Genomic DNA, 20,520 nt, shown 5'->3' with positions numbered 1-20,520 from the left:
GGGCTTGAACTCACAAACCATGAGATTATGCCTAAGCTGAAGTCAGACACTTAACCGACTGAGCCACCCAGGCACCCCTATTTCTTATAGTTTTTAATGTGCAGGTCTTACCCCTCCTTGGTTAAATTTATTCATAGGTATTTTACTTTTTTCATGCAATTATAAATGGGATTGCTTTCTTTCTCTTTCTGATTCTTCATTATCAGTTTATAGAAATGTAACAGATTTCTATATTGAAACCAACTCTTTCAATATTGTAGAGCCATTTTGAGAACTTTGGAGTAAATGACCCTCATTGATTATTGCTAACATCTATCTTTTGGTCATATGTTCATTCTGTAGGTTACACAAGCAAGTTGGAGAAAAATATGCTACATACATTCCATCTAGAAATGCTAAAGATGATCTGGGTGCAAAAGTTATCCTGTCAGGTCAGACTTTCTATATGTCAGAATTTGGGAACTAATCTTAAAGAAAAAGCTTTCAGAGAAGTTAGTTGTTCAAATAAGAACAAAGGGGCCACAAAAAAAATTTATCTAAACCATGGCTACATTATTAACCAGAGAAAACGTGCTTTCTAATAATCAAAGCAGAAAAATAACATAGGGACTATTAGAAATTTTAAGCTTTTCTAGAAGGACTTTATTGCTGATACAAATTCTAAGTGATGAAAAACACGAAAGTACAACAAGAATCAGTCCTACAGACAATTGGTTCTATCATCTAGGCTAAATACATGGTGGTTGGTTTATTTTGCTTCCAGAACAAGAATTAAACACTAAATTCTTTTGATTGTCAACATTTTTTTCCTCAGTACTATTGTTGACACTAATTGCAATAATGTTAATCTTGATCATGGTCTTTCCAGTTTTCATCCTTAATTGATTTCTAGTTTCATACCATTGTGTTAGGAAAAGAGGCTTGATATGATTTTAATCTTCTTAAGTTTAACAAGACTAATTTTGTGGCCTAACACATGATCTGTCCTGGATAATGTTTCATATGACCTTGAGAAGAATGTGTATTCTGTTGCCTTTGGATGGAAAGTTTTTTATATATCTGATACATTCTAATGTGTCATTTAAGGCCATAGTTTCTTTATTGATTTTCTTTTGGGATGATCTATACATTGATGAAAATGGGATATTAAATCCCCTGTTATTGTATTGCTGTCGATTTCTTTCTTAAGATCTGTTAACATTTGCTTTATATATTTAGGTGCTCCTATGTTGGATGTGTATTTACAAGTGTCATATTCCTTTATCATCATGTAATGCCCTTGTCTCTTGTTATAGTCTTTGTTTTAAAGTCTATTTTGTCAACCTAAATATAGCTACCCCATCTTTCTTTTGATTTACATCTACATGGAGTATCTTTTTTCCATCTCTCCATTTTCAGTTAGTGTGTGTGCTTATGTCTGAAGTGAGTCTCTTGTAGGCAGCATATAGATAGGCCTTATATTTTTATCCAGTTAGCCACTACATCTTTTGGAGAATTTAGCCCATTTATATTTGGAGTAATTATTGATAGGTATGTATTTATTGCCAGTTTAATTGTTTCCTGGATGCTTTGTAATTCCTCCATTCCTTTCTCCTTCTCTTGCTCTCTTCCATTGTGGTTTTAGACTTTTTTAATGTTATGCTTAGATCCTTTCTTATTATCTTTATGTATCTATTATAGTTTTTTGCTTGGTGGTTACTACGGAGCTTACATATAACAACTTAGAAGAGTCTATTTAAGCTTATAACTTGTTTGGACACGCTAAAATTCTAAATTTTACACTTCCCTCATGTTTTGTGTTTTTGATGTTACATTTTACATCTTTTTATCCTATGCATCCCTTAATTAATTATTGTAGTTACAGGTATTTTTACTACTTTTGTCTTTTAACCTCTATTCCAGCTTCATAAACTGTATATTAATCCACTGCTTTTACTATATATGTACCTTTACCAGTGAGATTTATACTTTCATGTTTTGTTGTTACTAATAGTGTTCCTTTTTTCTTTCAATTCCGTTACGTGTCCGACTCTTGATTTAGGCTCAGGTCATGATCTCACTATCATGAGATTAAGCCCTGCATTGGGCTCTGGACTGGGTATGGAGCCTGCTTAAGATCCTCTGTCTCCTTCTTCCTCTGCCCCTCCCCCACTGATGCCTGTGCACTTGTGTGTGATCTTCCCCCCCCCCCCCAAAAAGATTAAAAAAAGGTTTCTGCTGAAAAATCTGCTGAAGTTTTATGAAGGTTTCCTTAATGATGAGCTTTTAATTTTTATTTTAAATATTTTAAATACCCTTCTCAAGTTCCCTGTTTTTTGCTGCTGTCACCAGGGAAACACTCCACTTCACCTGGTTCTGGTGGCCAGCTGGCCTGAAGTTTGCAGGTCCCCCACAAAGGTAACCAAAAGAGAAAGAGTTCTCTAGTAACTCCCACCCTCAGGGCATAACAAGAAGCAACAGACCCAGGAGCTCAATTGTTCTGCAAAACAGGTTGATTAGCTTATCACCATAGCTGTAGCCTGAGCAGCAGGCTTCTAATTAAACACACATCTAAGGGGCTGGCTGTAAACCTTTCTGGAGACTTCAAAGGGCAGACATCATTCTAGTCTGAAAAGGGTGTATAAGCTCCTTTCTGTAAGGTACTGGTGAGCTATAATAAGGTAAACGGAGAGCACAAAGACTGCATCAACTGGTCTCTGTTCCCTGAGAGCACCTCTGTATACCTTAGAAGTGTGCCAAACCAGAAGCCTGCCCCTCAGGACAAATTTGCAAGCCAAATAGGCCTCTTTCTCAGAAAGACTGGGGGTGTGTTTCAGTCTGCTCCCTGTGCAGTGTCCTGGGAGCATTCCTCCACCAAGAATCAGTCCTATAGACAATTGCCAAGGACTGTCTCTCTGATTGTTGTAGTCCTATGTGAACCTGAGACACAAGTCCCAGTGCCCTTGGAGCCAGACAATTAAGGGGCACCTCTTTGGGTGGCAGCTGCAAAAACCAGGTCACCAGGCATAAAATCCAGTGCACCAGACATATGTAGAAGCTCCCCTCTGGGAGATATTAATGCTGTAGAACATGGCAGAGGGATAGCACAAAGATGATGCCCACTGGTGAAAGCAAGGCAGAGGGCATTACAAGGATGGGAACTGCCATGAGAAAAGAAAAGAAATGATAAAAAAAAAAAGGAGAATGATAAGAAAATAAGAAGAAAAGAAAAAAGGCAAATAAATAAAGGAAAAGGTGAATGAAAAAAGATTGCACTTGCTGGCTTTTTAGCAAAGCAGAGGGGAGTGTGGGAAGATGGTATTTACAAGCATCTGTACCCAGAGAGTGTTCCCAGAGGCCCTACTTAAAAATAAGTCTCTTTCATATAATTCTGGGCATGTTTCAAAGGGCTGTTTCTCTGCTGGACCCTGGGGCAGGTGAATCTTCATGGGCCCTTTAAGAGCTGTTTCTTCTTGGGGGGGGGCACCTGGGTGGCTCAGTTGGTTAAGTGTCTGACTTCGGCTCAGGTCATGATCTCATGATTCGTGGGTTCTTATGGGTTTGAGCCCTGTGTTGGGCTCTGTGCTGACAGGTCAGAGCCTGGAGCCTGTTCAGATTCCTTGTCTCCCTCTCTCTCTGCCCCTTCTCTGCTAGCACTCTGTCTCTCTCTCCTTCAAAAATAAATAAATATTAAAAAAATTTTTTTTTAAAGAGCTGTTTCTCCTGTAGTAATGCTGACAATACTGACCCCTTCTTTGGCCCTCCATCTTGTTCTTACCCATGCAATGACCTCCCTTGGGGATTAATGTTCCAGGCCTCTTGGAGGTTAGTGTATGCCATGACTGAAATGCAGGAAGTCTTGTTCTAGCCTTCGCTAAAGTTGTTTAGATACCTAGTAGAGATAACACAGTCACCTCCACCCCTTTCTGCCACACAGGTGCTTCCATAAGGTCTGTTAAACGTTAAGACACTTTGACCTCACCACAACCCCTTGCTCTATAAAATGCATGGGTTAAGATCCAGACTTTGCAGAGAATAGCTGCACAGCACATGGATCATTGCCTGCCTGATGCCCCGTCAGTAAGTTACCTAAATAAAACTGCATAAATTCGATGGAGTCACCTGCCTCATTTTCCTGGTCTCAAAGTGCCTTCTCAGTTTGGAGGATACTTTACTGTCCCTCTTCTACCTTCAAACACTCAGTTTGCCACAGCCCCCTGCATCTCATGGGCATTAGCCCCATCAGTCGTCAAAACCAGATGCTTTGGGGGTTTGTCTCTCAGGTGTTGGTCTTAAAAGTTGGAGTGCCTGATGTGGGGTATAAGCCCTTCAGTCCTCAGGGAGAAACTCTGGGCTTTGAGATCTCTCCTATTACGGCTGCCTGCTGGCCTTGGGGTTTGTGGTGACATTGTATCTTAGCCTCTCCTACTAACTTCCACTTGGCTTCCCTCTCTTTTGCCCTATGTAAAGGGGTTACCCTGCCAGTTTTACTTGTTTTTGTTTTTGCTTTTTTTCTTTTCAGAGGAAAATGTTCCACATGTAGCTACACATTCAGTGTGTCCATGGGAAGAGGTGTGTTCAGGATCTTCCTCTGTCACCATTTTGAACTGAAACCTGCATTTCTTGTATTTGTTGTCTTCTTTCATATCCCATGGTGCAAAGGGACCCATGTGTGTCTTTTTCTTTCTTTTTTTTTTTTTTTAAATTTTTTTTTTTCAACGTTTATTTATTTTTTGGGACAGAGAGAGACAGAGCATGAACGGGGGAGGGGCAGAGAGAGAGGGAGACACAGAATCGGAAACAGGCTCCAGGCTCTGAGCCATCAGCCCAGAGCCCGACGCGGGGCTCGAACTCACGGACCGCGAGATCGTGACCTGGCTGAAGTCGGACGCTTAACCGACTGCGCCACCCAGGCGCCCCATGTGTGTCTTTTTCTTTGAGAACACAGAGACAGGACACCAACATGATATGGGTTCATTAAGGGCTTCCTTCTAGCTCAGGTAAACATGCCAAGTCACAGAATGCAGAAGACCCAAGGGAAAAACAGGGAAGGAACCAAGCAAATCTTCAGATTCACATGTAACCAAAATTCAGGAGTATAAATGAAAACCATGATTGTTATGTGATAGAATCCTCCCTTTATCTCCTTTTTTAATACTTCTTTTCCTTGAAACTATGTGAAAGGGGTGATTTTCACTCCACGTTTACTTGAGAAAAGCTTCTAAAGACATGTGAGCAGAAGGTGAGTTCCAATGCAGGGGAGGCTGTAAGGGCTGCATTCACAGAGGGCCAGGAGAGAATGAAGATAACGAGCTGCAGTCAGTACTGGGGCTTCCAGGTCAAGGACGGGGTGGAGGGAGCCATCAGGAAGCATGGGTTCTGCGGGGTCACTGAAGCCAGGGCAAAACAGATCCTGAGAAAGCACCGTGTTTGTGGAAGAAATATGGGCCCTTTCCTGGTTAAAGAGATGCTTTCTACAGGGCCACTGATTTACAGAGAACTAACTTTTAAAGCAGCAAGATTTCTTCCCCTGCCAAGCTGGGAACCTTTTCACTCTGCAAAGAAGCTTGAAAAGAAGGTTCTTCCTGGAGTGTCAGCATCTCCACTTCAGCTCAGGAGTCCTGCAGAAGACAGAGCAGAGTGTTGTTCCCAGACCCACCTCCACAAGCAGCTTCCTCTCCCCTCTCTCAGGGCCTCGTGTCAAAGCACCACAGTAAGAAGAACATATTCTTAAGTATCCTTGAACCAAAGCTACTTTCGAGTGCAAACCATTTATTAACAGGTGAAAAGAAGCTTTACTGCAAACTGATCACATTTCAGTCTTCCTATGATTTCTGTCTCCTGGCTTGTTGTCTCTACATCAGTTCTAAGAGGCCAAGTCTATCTCTACAAGAGGATTAAAAGCATTACCTGTTGGTGGAAGTCCAGAGTGTCCTGCAAGAGAGGGGGAACATATATACTTAAAAGTATGGCGGCAAGTCTGTCCCCAGATACAATGTCCCCAGCCCCAGAGACCACTCCTCAGACTTCTCTAACACCACCACCCACATCACATGATGGCAGGGCTGAGAGGACAGCAGAAAGTGAGAGGGGTGACCCATGAAATTTCTGTCATACAAATCCACTGTGATTTCATTAGTGGTTCCTTCTGCATTTGCCCCTGGGATTCTACTCAAGATCTCCATGCGCTTCCAGGAAATGTCTGGATTTCCAGGAAATTTCCAGGTTAAAGAGATGTTTTATAAAGAGCCACTGATACAAGAGAAATAACTTTAAAAAAGCCATATTTCTTCCCCTAAAAATTCTACGGGGAGTCTCAATTACCAACAGGTGCCTTACCTTTCTGATTCCTGAAGTAGATGAACAGACCCAACACAAGGAAGAGCAGACCCAGAACAAAGCCCCCGATTCCACTCAGCATCTTGCTCTGTGCAGAGTCAGACTGTACCCCTGAGAGAAGAAGCTAGTTGTAGTGATGTTTATCCCTAGTCCTCCTTCTCCAACTGAGACTCAGATTCAGAGCGTTGAGAATGGGGGAAGAAGTCTGCCTGAAGGTACTAGAATAATTGGACGTTACCATAAAAGAGATTTAAAAATCACACTGAATATATAATAGACTCAGGCAATGAAGTCGTTTTAAATATCACAGCTCTGTTAAATCCACTACTTCAACATTTGATGGAGGAGGAGCGTGGGACTCCATGAGGTTTAAGTAGCTTGTCCAGGGGAACAGAGCTAATAGAAACCTGAGGTGAGATTGGACTCTCCTCATGTCAGGAAGGTCCCTACATTGTAGATGACGTACCTCTTTTTAGGTCACAATGGGGAACTCAGAGCAACAGTGCCAAAAGCACAAGTCCAACCCGAGGTGGGGGGCTGGTGCCCAGGGTCAAGGGGGAACCATGAACTGTGATATCACAGGGAGGCTCAAAACAGGCATGACCTCTTTCTGCCTGCCAGGCATAACTGTCTCCCAAGGAGTAAGGTCTTTGTGGAAACAATCACTTGGCTACCCCCAGGGACCTGTGGTGAGGAGAACATGGAGCAAATGACAGTATGATGTGGGGAGAGGAGAGACCTAACACTCAGGGAAAGCAAAGTCCCCTCCCTGCTGGGTGAGGAACTTATGAGATCAGAAAGCTACTCACTCCATTCCACGGTGATAGGGCTCGTGCGACTTGGATGCTCCACGTGGCAGGTGTAGACCTCTCCACTCTGAGGAACTGTTTCCAGCATCACCAGGGTCTGGAAGGTCCAGTCTCCATTACGGATCAGGCCTGTGGACACGACCCCAGTCTCCTCCTCCTGGCCGTTCCGGAACCACTTGACCTCAATGTGGCCTGGATAGAAACCATTCACGGAGCAGACCAGGAGGTTGTGGTGCTGCAGGGGCTGCGTCTTCGAGGGGAACACGGTCACTGTCGGCTCAACTAGAAGACAAGTGGGAGCGGGACTAAGTGAGAATGACAGAGGGAGTCTCCCTGGCTGGCTGCCTTCCTGCCTCCGGTCTCTGGTCCCAGGCTGCATCTCGTGAAGGCCTCCCTCAAAGCTGGCCACGTGGCCCAGTACCAGCCAGTCTCATGAGTCTTGAATTCAATCCTGACAGCACAGGCCCATTAGAATCGAGACGTGTTATGGAAATTTATGTGTTTTTTTTCCATAGCGTGAAACAGTTATTCATTGTTGAAGTGTTTACAAATCTTTGCCTGACATAAGATATATTAATTGAAGGTATCACATCTGGAGCTAGGCTGCCTGGGCTTAAATCCAAGCTCTGACTCTTACTAGTTGAACCTGGGAGAATTTTTAAATTCTTCTGTGCCTTAGTTGAGTCTCACCTACAAAGGGGAAAATATATTAACATACCTCTTAGGCTGTTATGAGGATCAATGGATCTAAAATATGTAAAATAGTGGCTGGAACTCAGCTTTCATAATATGTTAGCTATTTACTGTTTTTGTTTACTTTGAGAGAAAATATGATTCAAAGCATTGTGAATGAGTTGGGAAACAGCAGTTGTCTAGATGGGGATAAAAGGTAGGAAATCCAGGGAATGTTACCTCAGTGCACTCACACCTTAGAAAATGACAGAAATGGTTCCACCCTGGGAGGCAGGAACACACAGAGATGGTTTTATGTATCTCTGAGTTGAGTCTCAAGAAAAGCATGATCCTGAAGAAGAGCGAAAGAAGGAAGGAAAGTCATTCATTAAAAAGTTCTTATCTTTACACTCAGGTGATCCATCTCTATCCTTGGCAACAACAACAACAACAACAAAAAGCCACATTTATTGGAATTGTTATTTTATAATTATCTTTTTTTCTCAACTGATATTTGAAGCCAGGGCAGCGTCTGGGATTCGTTAGTTTTGTGTTTACCATTTGAGACCATCTTTGACACTATCAGGCCCTCACTTAATACAATTGTTTTAAAAGAAATGGAAAACTTGGTGGACAACATTTATATAATACCACAAAGTAGTAGATTTCAAATTGGTGGTGAATCATTGGCAACAATTTTACAGTACATTTCAGTAAGTAAAAATGTGTAAATTCTTAACCTGGAAAATAAAAAACAGAATGAGATATATACCCGAAAATGGTGAAAATGCTGAATCAAATAGCAGCTAAGTGTCAATCTTACTACATAGGGAACCCATAAAATTACTGAAAAAAACTGGGATCTCACAGATAATAGGATAATAGAAAATACTTAGGGCAGTAATTATAATTGGCATATAAATATGTGAAAAAAATAGAAGTTTAGAAAAAAAAATAGAGAAATTTCCAACTTAGTGTCAATATTGAAAGAACCTAACAAAGGGGATTGTGAAGTAAATTGCTGTAACTATACAAATAGTATTAGCTACTTAAATATGATTGACATTATAAAAAGAGATACATCAGTATGTTAATGATAAGAATCAAAATTATAATTCGAAAGGTAGTTTTACAATCATTTCAACTATGTGTAAACATGTTCTCTAAGAAAAGAAAAAAGTCCCAGGAAATTTACCTAACAGAAGCCTTAGAGAGAGTAGAGGTGCCTCAAAGTTTCCCAGCCCTCAACAATTAGTCTGATATTTTTTTTTTTCTCAGTGAAATGCTTATGTACACAGAGGCACACTTATTTTAGGGTTTTCAGAATTAAAAAAAATTTTTTAATGTTTATTTATTTTGAGAAAGGAGAGTGACAGAGCATGAGCAGGAGAGGGGCAGACAGAGAGGGAGACAGAATCTAAAGCTGGGTCCAGGCTCTGAGCTGTCAATACAGAGCCTGACTTGGGGCTCAGACTCACTGAGAGATCATGACCTGAACCAAAGTTGGATGCTTAACTGATTAAGCCACCCAGGTGCCCCTATCTCAGAATTTTCAGAATTAAGAAAGGCATGTGCTAAAACAGAAAAATCCTACAAGAGAACAGGCAGTAATTTCTCAGAGACTGGCTATAGTAACATTTTTCTAGATATGGCTCCCAAGGCAAAGGAAACAAAAGGAAAATAAACTATTGGGACTATATCTAAATAACCTTTTGTACAATGAAGGAAATCATCAACAAGACAAAAAGGCAACCTACTGAATGAAAGAAGATATTTGAAAATTATATATACTCTAAGGGGTTAATATCCAGAATATATAGAGAACTTATAAACTCAATACACACACACACACACACACACACACACACACACACACCTGATTGAATGCCTGGCTGGCTCAGTAGGTAGGGCATGCAACTCTTGATCTTGGGATTGTGAGTTTGAGCCTCATGATGGGTATAGAGATTACTCAAGAATAAACAATTTTAAAAAACTTAAAATCTTAAAAAAATCTGATTAAAAAATGGGCAGACATTTCCCAAGGAACACATACAGATGGCTAACAGACACATGAAAAGATGCTCAACATCACCAATCATCAAGGAAATGCAAATCAAAACCACAATGAAATATTACATTATACCATTCAGAATGGCTAAAATACAAAAGGTCGGAAGTTACAAGTGTGGTCAAGGATTTGGAGAAAAAGGAACCCCCTATACACTGTTTATGGGAATGCAAATTGGTGCAGCCACTGTAGAACAGAGTATGGAGCATCCTCAAAAAAAAAATTAGAAATACCATATGATCTAATAATTTCACTCCTAGGTATCTATCTGATGAAAATAAAAACACTAATTCAAAAAGATATATACACTCCTATGTTTATTGCAACATTATTTACAATAGCCAAGATATGGAAACAACCTAAGTGTCCATCAATAGAAGAATGGATAAGGAGGATGTGGTACATATATACAATGGAGTATTACACAGCCATAAAAAATGGGATTCTTGCCATTTGGATAAGTGCCATTCTTGCCATTATGCTAAGTGAACTAAGTCAGACTCATAAAGACAAATACTGTATGATTTCACTCATGAGGAATCTAAAAAAAACACGTGAATAAACAAACAAAAAGCAGAATCACACCTAGAAATACAGAGAACAAACTGATGGTTGCCAAATGGAAAGGAGGTGGGCAATGGACAAAATGTGTGAAGGGGAGTGGGAGATTCAGGCTTCCAGTTATGAGATGAGTAAACCATGGGAATAGGAGGCACGACACAAAGACTATAGTCAATGACACTGTAATAGTCACGTATGGTGACAGATGGTACATTTGTGCTGGGCACTGATTAGTGTATAACTTGTCAAAGGTGTTATGTTGTACACTTGAAACTAATGAAACATTGTATGTCAACAACACTGAATGAAAAAAAAATTAAAAAAAAAAAGAAAGAAAGAAGGGCACACACATGTCAGAAACAGAGCGTGACTGGCCTCACATTCTCCCCACTCTTTCCTATCCTCATCTGCCTTCTGGTAAACGTTCGCCCCCAACTGGAGACACTGTCCTCTGCCTTCTCCATGTCTCCAATGACCTGCCCCAGTCAGTCCACCACCTCCAGCCCCTGTACTGTCTAACCTCGGCCTCAGAGGCCACCAAGGATGCCTGACACCCCCCTCTGCTCCCTCTCCCCACACACCCTCCCTCCCTGCCCCCACATCTAGGCCCACAGCCCCCCTCACACCCATTCTCTGTCCCCCTCACATCACAGGGCACCCCTCCCACACTGTCCCCACAGTCACACACGGACACACCACACTGTCCACATGGTCACAACCACATGGTCCCCAGAGTCACACACGGACACATCCACGCCCTCCCCACAGTCACACACGGACACATCACACTGTCCCCACAGTCACACAAGGACACAACCACCCTGTCCCCACATTAATAAAGGCACACCACCACACTCCCCGACGTCGCACTCTCGCAGGGATCCCCGTGACGTGCTCTTGCTCAACACCCTGTAGGCTCACTGGGACCCAGTCTCTGTCTCACAGTCGCACCCGCGCAGCCCCGGCCGCCCCAGCCCCCCTGCCCCGCTCACCTCGCCGCTGCACCGTGAAGCTCTCACCAACACCGTAGTTGTGTCTGCAGATCCGGTCCACCGCTGTCCGCTCCTGCTCCAGGTGGTCCTTCTGCCCGTTCAGGTACTTGGCAATGGGCCGTCCCAGCTCCGTCACCGCCCGGAACTCCCCCACTTCGCTGTCGAAGCGCACATACTCCTCCCCGTTATAGAAGCATCTGACCAGGAATCGCACCTGCTCCGTCCCGTTGGTGAAATGGCACTCGGCCTTCCCCAGGAACAAGAAATGTGCTGTGGGGACAGGGCGACCCGGTCACTCGCGGGATCTTGGAAGACACTGACGCCGCCACCCCTCGGGGCTCCACCCGCACCCCCAAACCACCAGCACCCACGGCTCTTCTCTCCTCTGCCGGCGGGGGCGGAGGGAGGCGGCGAGGTGACCCCTCTCTTGGGAGCCACTCAGGGTCACTGGGTCCTGGGCTCAGAGGCGGACCTCCCAGCCTGAGGATTTGCCCCTCACCGCTTCCTCCTGGACGCCTCCTCCCGATGGACACCCACCTCTCTCCTAGCCTCCCACAGCCCTTTCCTGGCCTCACACACGTCCCACCTGCGTCCCCCTCCCCCCCCCCCCAACACTTGATCTGGGCTGAGCTGACTCAGGCCCCTGCGAACCCAGAGAAGGGAAACACCCCCACATCCCCTCCAATCGCAGGGCTTAAAATTTATGGAAAGTGATGGACAAAACCCAGCGAGGCAGGACTTTATTTACCTGGGGGGAGAAATGTCACAAGACAAGACTGCAGTTCTAGAGCAGGGATAACTGGGTGATCTGAGTTTCCTTAGGGTGCCAGACAGGTGGTCTCAAGGGGGATGTTTAGGATGTGACAGGAAAGAGTAACTAGATGTGAACTAGAGGGCGTGTGTGTGTGTGTGTGTGTGTGTGTTTGGGAGAAAGGAAGACACATTTCAGGTAAGGGTAATACAATGTGCAAAAGCCTGAAAGAGCTGATGGTGAATTTGCTTGGGAAACCAGAAGAAAAGAGTTCACTGAAGCACAGTGAGAGGAGGAAAGGGAAACGATTAGGAAAGGAGAGTAGGAAAGGAGAACACATGGGGCTGGGCACTTAAAGCCTGAGGGTGATATTAGGATTTTGACTTTATATTACATATAATGGGAGACTATGAAGAGTTTTAAGGAGAGTAAAACTGTGATCCTAATACAGGGTCACAATCCCACTTCCGAATTTCTAAATCCAGGAACCTCAGAAAATCAAGTGTTTTTTTTTTTTTTTTGGTGCCAAAATTCATACGGCAAATATGATCTGATGAATTAAGGAGTCAAATGTGTCTCAGAGCTCTTACTTGTGATTCTGTAGCTTTAATATGTGTAAGCATAGATATATATGATATAAATGTATATAGATTTGGTGTTTTTGTCTGTATGTCATTTAACTGTGAAAATAGAGTTAATTTCTTTATCAGGACCCGTAAAATGGAGGCCACCCCAGCATCTCACTCACATCCCAAATCTAAACTTAAGTCATCCTGCACTTACAGGAAACACCTGCCAAGCAATCTTAACAGATACCAATCACAATTCTCCAACTCAGGTTTAGCTAGCTTACCTGACTTTGGAAAGTCACACCTGCTCACCTTACAAGGAAATCCCTAACCTTCTAGCCAATCATGCACTGTCTCCATGTTCCCTCTTCTAATGCTCTATAAATGTTCAAATCCCTTGGGGAAAGTGCTCCACAGTTTGTGAGTCACTTTACTCCCCCATCCATGGATTATTTTGCCTTGAATAAAGGATATCACATAGTTTACTAAATTGATTTAGTTTTGTCATTTGACAATGCCAAAAGAGTTAAAGAATAACCCTGTTGGGGCGCCTGGGTGGCTCAGTCGTTTAAGCATCCGACTTTGGTTCAGGTCATGATCTCGTGGTCCACGAGTTCGAGCCCCACGTCGGGCTCTGTGCTGACAGCTCGGACCCTGGAGCCTGCTTCGGATTCTGTGTCCCTCTCTCTCTTCCCCTCCCCCCCTAATGCTCTGTCTCTCTCTCTGTCAAAAATAAATAAACATTAAAAAAAAAAAAAGAATAACCCTGTGGTTAAAAGTGAGGGATAGGGGGGTCTGGGTGGCTCAGTCGGTTGTGCCTGACTTCAGCTCAGGTCATGATCTCACTGTTTGTGGGTTTGAGCCCCACATTGGGCTCTGTGCTTACAGCTCAGAGCCAGGAGCCTGTTTCAGGTTCTGTCTCTGTCTCCCCTGCTTGTGCTCTCTCTCTCTCAAGAATAAAATAAACATTAAAACAAAGTAATATGGATAAATGGAAGCTTCTGATATCATCAATGGTCTAGGAAATAGAATTACTGCAGAAATATGAGGCATTGTACTGGAAAATATTTGTGTCAGTCACCACTATTTAAAACTTAAAAACGCAAGTTGTTGAAAGTCGATAAAGATGTAATGAGCAAAAGCTTGTGAAATATTGAAAAACTTGGCTTAAAGCAAAAAATAAAAATGAAGAGTTGCACTTGCTTTGAATGAATGGATTCAACACAAAAGGCGGTGGATTTGTGCAACTGTCTAGTAATGAAACAAGCTAAAATTAACCATGGAATACTAAATTGGAGGATGAGTGTGTATATAAAGTGTGAGTGTAGAAATGTTAGAAGTAGTACAGTATAAAGCAGTTTTCAGCCTCAGCACTATATAGACATTTTGGACCACATCATTTTTGTAGTTGTGGATTGGGGAGGCCTGTTCTGGACATAGTAGGCTGTTTACCAGCCTCCCTGGCCTCTACCCACTCATTGTCAGAGGAAACCCCTAGTGTGAGAACCATAATTGGCTCCAGATATTGTCAAATAATCATGGGGTGAAGAAACAGGGAGGAGGGGTGGTGAGCTATCTCTGCATGACAACCACTAGTGAAAACCATCTGGAAAAAACTGGTGAAAAAGTCACTGTTAATCATGAAGAAGCTGAAAATTACATGGAAAAAAGTTCCAGTATCATACCTCTTTAAAATCTTGGTCCTACATGAAACTTACATTTTCAAAAAATCTAGTTCTAATGGAGAGCTGTTTTTCCGCAAAATAAATTTGTTCAGGACCAAAGTTTACTGGTTTCTTTGTCTTGGCAATCAGTTGCTGTTATATTATGATTTATAATAAGAAATATATACTTGGTCTTAGTCTGAGTTTCTGGCACAGAACTCCTGAGACTCTAGAAATGTCCTAAGTGATAAAAGCAATAAAGGTGTCTTTTGTTATGTTGATGAGGTGACTTTTGGATACCCCTTTGGGATTGGGGCTTGTTGTCAGGAGAATCAACCAAGTGGGTTGAAACTTTTAGTCCCATCCCCCTGACCTCCAGGGAGGGCGGAAACGCTGAAGCTGGAGTTCGGTCATCATGGTCAAGGATTTAATCAATGATGCTTATGTGATGAGGCCTCCATAAAAGTCCAAAAGTCATCATGGTCAAGGATTTAATCAATGATGCTTATGTGATGAGGCCTCCATAAAAGTCCAAAAGTCATGGTTCAGGGAGCTTTTGGGTTAGTGAACAGGTGGAGATTCTGGGAGACTGGCATGCTTGGCGAGGGCCAAAAAGTTCTGTGCCCTTTCCTCACACGTGCCCTGTGCTCTTTTATTCTTATATTTTAGGTCCAGCTGCTTCCTGATCCCAGAGTACAGTCTTTCCCTGAGATCAACTACTCAAGAATTATCTCTAATCCATCCTCCATTTCTTTAGCTCCCATTCTCTTTTCAAATGCTCCAGTCCAGTTTCTTTTTTGGATATTCGACCAAATCTGCAAACATCAAGTCCACCAAACCCAGTTCACTTTGCTGTCACGTTCTCAATTCACCCACCTCTTGGTGGTACTTACCACAACCGGCCATTCCCTCCTCAGTGAAGAAAACTACTTTCTTTGACTTCCATGTGTTGGGTACCTTTCTCAGTCACCTTGGCTAACTCATTGGTTCTTGCCCTCTTCTGTCCCTATGTGACCTCCTCTACTTTCCTGGAATTTAACACAGCACATGTGTCGATGACACCAACATACATACCTCCAGACCTGGCCTCCTCTTGAACTCTCTCTCTGACCAATGAGAGTTCCACATAAATATCAAAAATCATTTCAAACTTGGGGCGCCTGGGTGGCTCAGTCAGTTAAGCGTCCGACTTCAGCTCCGGTCATGATCCCACCATTTGTGGGTTTGAGCCCCACGTCAGACTCTGTGCTGACAGCTCAGAGCCCGGAGCCTGCTTTGGATTCTGTGTCTCCCTCTCTCTGCCCCTCCTCTGCTCATGCTTTGTCTCTCTCTCTCTCTCTCTCACTCTCTCTCAAAAATAAACATTAAAAAATTTTAAAGAAGAAGTTAAATACAGTCATTTCAAACTGAAAGAAAGTCTTTATTTCTAACTACCACTTCAAATAATTTCCTCTCTCAGTTTTCCCTATCTCAGTAAACAGCATCAGCATCCACCTACTCAATATTGAAGGCAAAACCCTTAGGGATAAGCTTGATTTTCTACCTACCCACCCCACCCGTTTAATTCATTAACATGTCCTACAAATATCTGTCCCATATCTGTTCTTTGCCTTTACTACTGTCTTTGTCACCCACTACCACACTAAATGAAGCCACAAGTATGTCTTCCCTGGAGAATGATATCATGCTCCCAGATGGTCTCCCTGACTCCATTTGTGGCCTTCTACTTTCCAATCTCCACATGGTGGCTAGAATTATTTTTTAAAATATAAATGGACTCACCTTTATCCCTTATGTAGCCCCACATATCTCTCTAAATAAAAATCAAATTTCTTACCATTGCCATCAGGATCTAAGATGATTTGGCTCCTTTCGTCCTCTCCAACCTTATCTTATGTCATTCTCCAACTTCCTTGTTATGCTTCAGCCACTCTTGCCTTCTTTCTGTCTTCTAAACTCAGCAAACATCTTCCCACACATTGACCTTTCCCCTGTTCCCTCTCCCTGGAACACTTGTCCCTTAGATCCTTCATATGACTGGCTTGTTCTCATCACTCATGTGTCAACTAGTGTCACTTTTCAGGGAGAACTACCTACCCACTGTACTGAAGTCAGTGAAACCAGTTCTCTCCATTTCACAGTCCTGATATATTTTTTAAAGAACATTTATAGCTCTCTCTGGAATTTTTTTCTTTTTTGTTAAATATTTATCCTATTATTGTCATTAGGTAAGTTCCATGACAGTAGGGCCTTTCTTTCTTATCCAAATAGAATTCTCTGATCCTAGAACAGAACCCAGTACATAATAGTTGCTTAAGAATATCTGTGGCCCACCTTTTGGGATGAGCACTGGGTGTTGTATGGAAACCAATTTGTCAATAAATTTCATAAAAAAAAAAAAAAAAAAAAAAAAAAAAAGAATATCTGTGGCCCAAATGAAGAAACCCAGTGTTCTGGGACCTGATCATTGCGAGTATTCTGGAAGTATGAAGGGGCTCAAGCTCCAACATTCTTTTATTCTGATAATACATTAGATCCCATTTGCTTCCTGTGAAAAATTCAGACAAACTTCCTCTTTCTATTCCTACTAGTCAGAAGACACATTCCCAGGTAAGGAAAAGTGATTTTAAGAAGGAGAACACTTCATTATAATTCATTTCATCCAATGGATCTGTGATAGTGCTGAGGGTCTGGGCAAACAGTGAGGATTTTCAGTAATGGTGATGACATAGCTGAAGAAAGAATAGGGAGGAACTGGAAGTAGAGGGAAAAAAACATAGCTAATTAAGGAGAGGGCATGATGAATGACCCTACAAACTTTGGGGCTAAGACTCCAGGAGGCCAGTGAGTTCCCTTGACTTTCAGCCCCAGGAATATAAACAACCTTCACACCACTGGTAACCTGCTCAGGGTGTCCAGTTTGAACCATATGAAATTGCTGATACTTGACTATTTTTGACATATGCAAATAGAATTTCATATAATTTTTTCTGTATTAGTTGAATACATTCTTGTGGGCTCAGGCCAGAGAAAGGGGAGATGTAGGAGAAGCTGATAGTATAGAAAGGCCAAAATAGATTCATAATGAACACTAACCTGTGGCAGGGTTTCAGAAGATAGCTTAAGTTCTTTAAGGCATCAAAGAACACCCAGGGATGCTCCTTACCTATAGGGTCATTTCAAGTACTAAGGTTCTGTGCTTCAGTTCTAGGGTACTCTCCACAGGAGAAATAGAGGGAGAACAAATCCCAGCATCTGTCAGAGAATCTATAGCACAGGGATACAGGTCTTACAAACCTTAGGGTTTGGGGATAAAGGATAGGGAAATAATGGGGGAGACCCTTTGATATATCTTCACATATTAGGGAGAGGCACCAACATCAGAGATCCTGCTGAGGCCATAACACAAGGTCTTCTAAGAGAGATCTTTCTAATCTCTTTTGACTCCCCATAAAATTTTCAGACAAACTTACCCTTTTTCTGGCATAACTCAACATAAAAAAGGGAACAACTGGATGGGAAACCGTTTGGACACCATTATTTCTAAATCTTCTGAAGAACCTGAAGAAAGGGATGGAAGGCTGGAGATGTTTTATTGGAAGAGAAGTAAGAAGAAATGGACTATATATATGGAGGCCCCTTCTGAAGCTCTTGTAGAAAGGGCAAGCGTGCAGGCTCTTTTTTGTGTGGAAAGAATGGAGGATCCATATAAAAAAGATGGGTGGTCACTGAAGAAAATGTCAGAAATTTCTAAGGGACCTGGCCTGGATGTGGTGACAAAGCTAATTCCCTTTCTACCTCTACCCCACAATAGCTTATGCAACAAGGTATGTACTTACGTGGGGTATCCCTGGCCCAAGCCAGGGGAGGGCTCAGCACCATCAGCATTACCATCAGAGCTGCCATCAAGAAACCTCTAGGGAACCACAGGCATGCCATGTTGGAGAACAGAGAGGACAGGGTCTGGGGAGCAGGCGAATTTCAGTGAGGACTAGGACCATCCTTCACCCACATCCAAAGTAATACCAATGAAGGAATTCATTTTTGTTTCTGGATTGGGTAATCTCTGTGTTGAAAACCAATCAGTCTCAGAGATGAAAAGCATCATCTGTTGCTGGTCAGAGTTTCAGTATTAAGATCCAATTTTGAAACTTAGAATTTCCCGAGTTAGAAAGGTTGGTTTAATTTAGTACTCTTAAGGGTTGATCTAGTTATATGTGAAACATTTTTGGACTTCTATGGTGAGCCAATTTTGTGCTTCACACAAGTTTGAAACTCTAGGAGCATTTATTTCTCTCACTGGAAGACAGAGTTGTTTCAACAAATGTACTTGTGAGTGTATTTAGGAGCTGAAGGGGTGGTGGGAAGAGAATTGTAAGTCAGAAAGACCTTTAATCTTGTCCTTTTTGCACCATACCATAGTGTTGTAGGTTTGGGGAAATTACTTAACCTCTCAAATTACTTAACCTTGAAATGAAGGCCCTGATGGCATTTTATTTATATAAATCGAGGTGGCTGCTGTGTTGTAATTCTAGTTCCTTGAAAAGATTCCCTCATTAGTGTCACTCACTGCTGGACATAACAACATTTGCATTTACCTTATGTAATGACACCCACAGCTCACGTACAAGTGTCCCTCCTAGTAAAGATAATCAGTGGTCCCCAAATTCCTAAATCCAATTTATTATTTTCCATCATGACTCCAGAGTTCTCAGCATAATGCTGTGCAAGTTTCAGAACAGAAATAGTATCTCACTTTGGAAAAATATATTTCTATTAAGTTTAACATTTTGTGGAGAGGTTGGGTAGAAGTCATTATTGTCTCTGGATTTGAGAAAAAGCCATGTTCCTGGACCCCAGTGATAGTTCAGTACTGTTGAAAGTCATGTGATCATGACCAGGACAATGTCACATTCAATTTGACAAACTGTAATCCTAATTTACTCAGAAGCTAATTGTGATGTGATAATCTGGGAAAGCCAAGCTAAGTTTCACCTTAGATTATAGAATAAGAGGAATGGCAAAGAAAGGTAATTCTATATCAGGAACATATTGAAACATAAAAAGAACACTATCAACTCTTGTTCATATAAATTTGAATATAATTTATGTGTATATATTTTATAAAATTGAATATAATTTTTGAAAAAATGGACCAAGGAGTATGACCTAACTATGTTATGAGTAATAAAATTATGCTTCTTTAATTATTATATACTTCACACCCTTCTTCAATATAAGAAGAGTGCAGGAAACACAATGGTGCGACTGTCACCCAACCATCACTTGTACAGGTGATCTTGAGGCTGAACTTCACTGAAAGCAAGAGGAGAAGCAATTTTGCTCCACTTATGCTGTGTATAAGAAATGTCAAATAAGGGCTCATATCCTCAGTAAAGATAGTTAAATTGGTTCCCGAAAGAAAGTGGTGCTCAGTACAGAAGTCCTACAGTTCTCAGAAAGCTACTAGCACTAATATGGAACTTAAAGTGAGAAGCAGGTTAGTGGTCCCTAACCTAATGAAAAATAACAATAATAAGAAATGGATAAACAGGGCCAATTTATTCTTACCGTGGAAAACATACTTCGTCAACAGAAGACTGAGTCATTTAAAGGCTGGATTAGCACTTAGCAGAGTTGGACAGGACTCTTTCCAGTGGGATCTCAGTGATGTCCTCCCTTAGGAACTTTGGATAGAGCCATTCTTGACACTATGGTGCTATCTCAGTTAGTGGACAGGGTTTCAACTTCTGAATGTCATTTTTATGTTCAATTTATCTGTATTTTATAATGCCTTGAGAACCTAAAAAAAAAAAAAAATATATATATACATATACATATACACACATATATATGTATATATATATACACACATACATATACATATAAACATATATATGTGTATATGTGTATGTATGTGTGTATATATATATGTGTGTGTGTATATATATATATATATATATAACTGGAGAGAAAAAAACTGGAGAGAACAATGTCTCATAGGACTGTCCGTGAACATTGTATGTAGGAAGATGTTTGGTTTTCTATCCATTTAATCTAGACCTTGTGCTATTGTGTTGTGGCACCTCTTTACTCAGTGTAAATATTGGCAAGAT

The 20,520-nt window shown here is 41.8% G+C and overlaps 1 protein-coding gene across 1 annotated transcript; it reads right to left on the bottom strand.

Annotated features, from left to right (window-relative positions):
• Window positions 1–5,097: 5,097 nt before the first annotated feature.
• Window positions 5,098–18,415, bottom strand: LOC125165833 (DLA class II histocompatibility antigen, DR-1 beta chain-like). The gene is made up of 6 exons (XM_047859229.1): window positions 18,244–18,415; window positions 11,421–11,690; window positions 7,128–7,409; window positions 6,319–6,429; window positions 5,890–5,913; window positions 5,098–5,600 (listed from the first exon to the last, which is right to left on the bottom strand). The coding sequence occupies exons 1-6, from the start codon at window positions 18,341–18,343 to the stop codon at window positions 5,587–5,589; spliced, it is 801 nt and encodes a 266-aa protein (XP_047715185.1). The 5' UTR covers window positions 18,344–18,415; the 3' UTR covers window positions 5,098–5,586.
• Between the last annotated feature and the right edge of the window lie 2,105 nt (window positions 18,416–20,520).

Source organism: Prionailurus viverrinus, chromosome B2, assembly GCF_022837055.1.
Source record: "Prionailurus viverrinus isolate Anna chromosome B2, UM_Priviv_1.0, whole genome shotgun sequence".
Classification (NCBI taxonomy): domain Eukaryota; kingdom Metazoa; phylum Chordata; class Mammalia; order Carnivora; family Felidae; genus Prionailurus; species Prionailurus viverrinus.
This window is presented reverse-complemented; position numbering and strand designations above follow the sequence as displayed.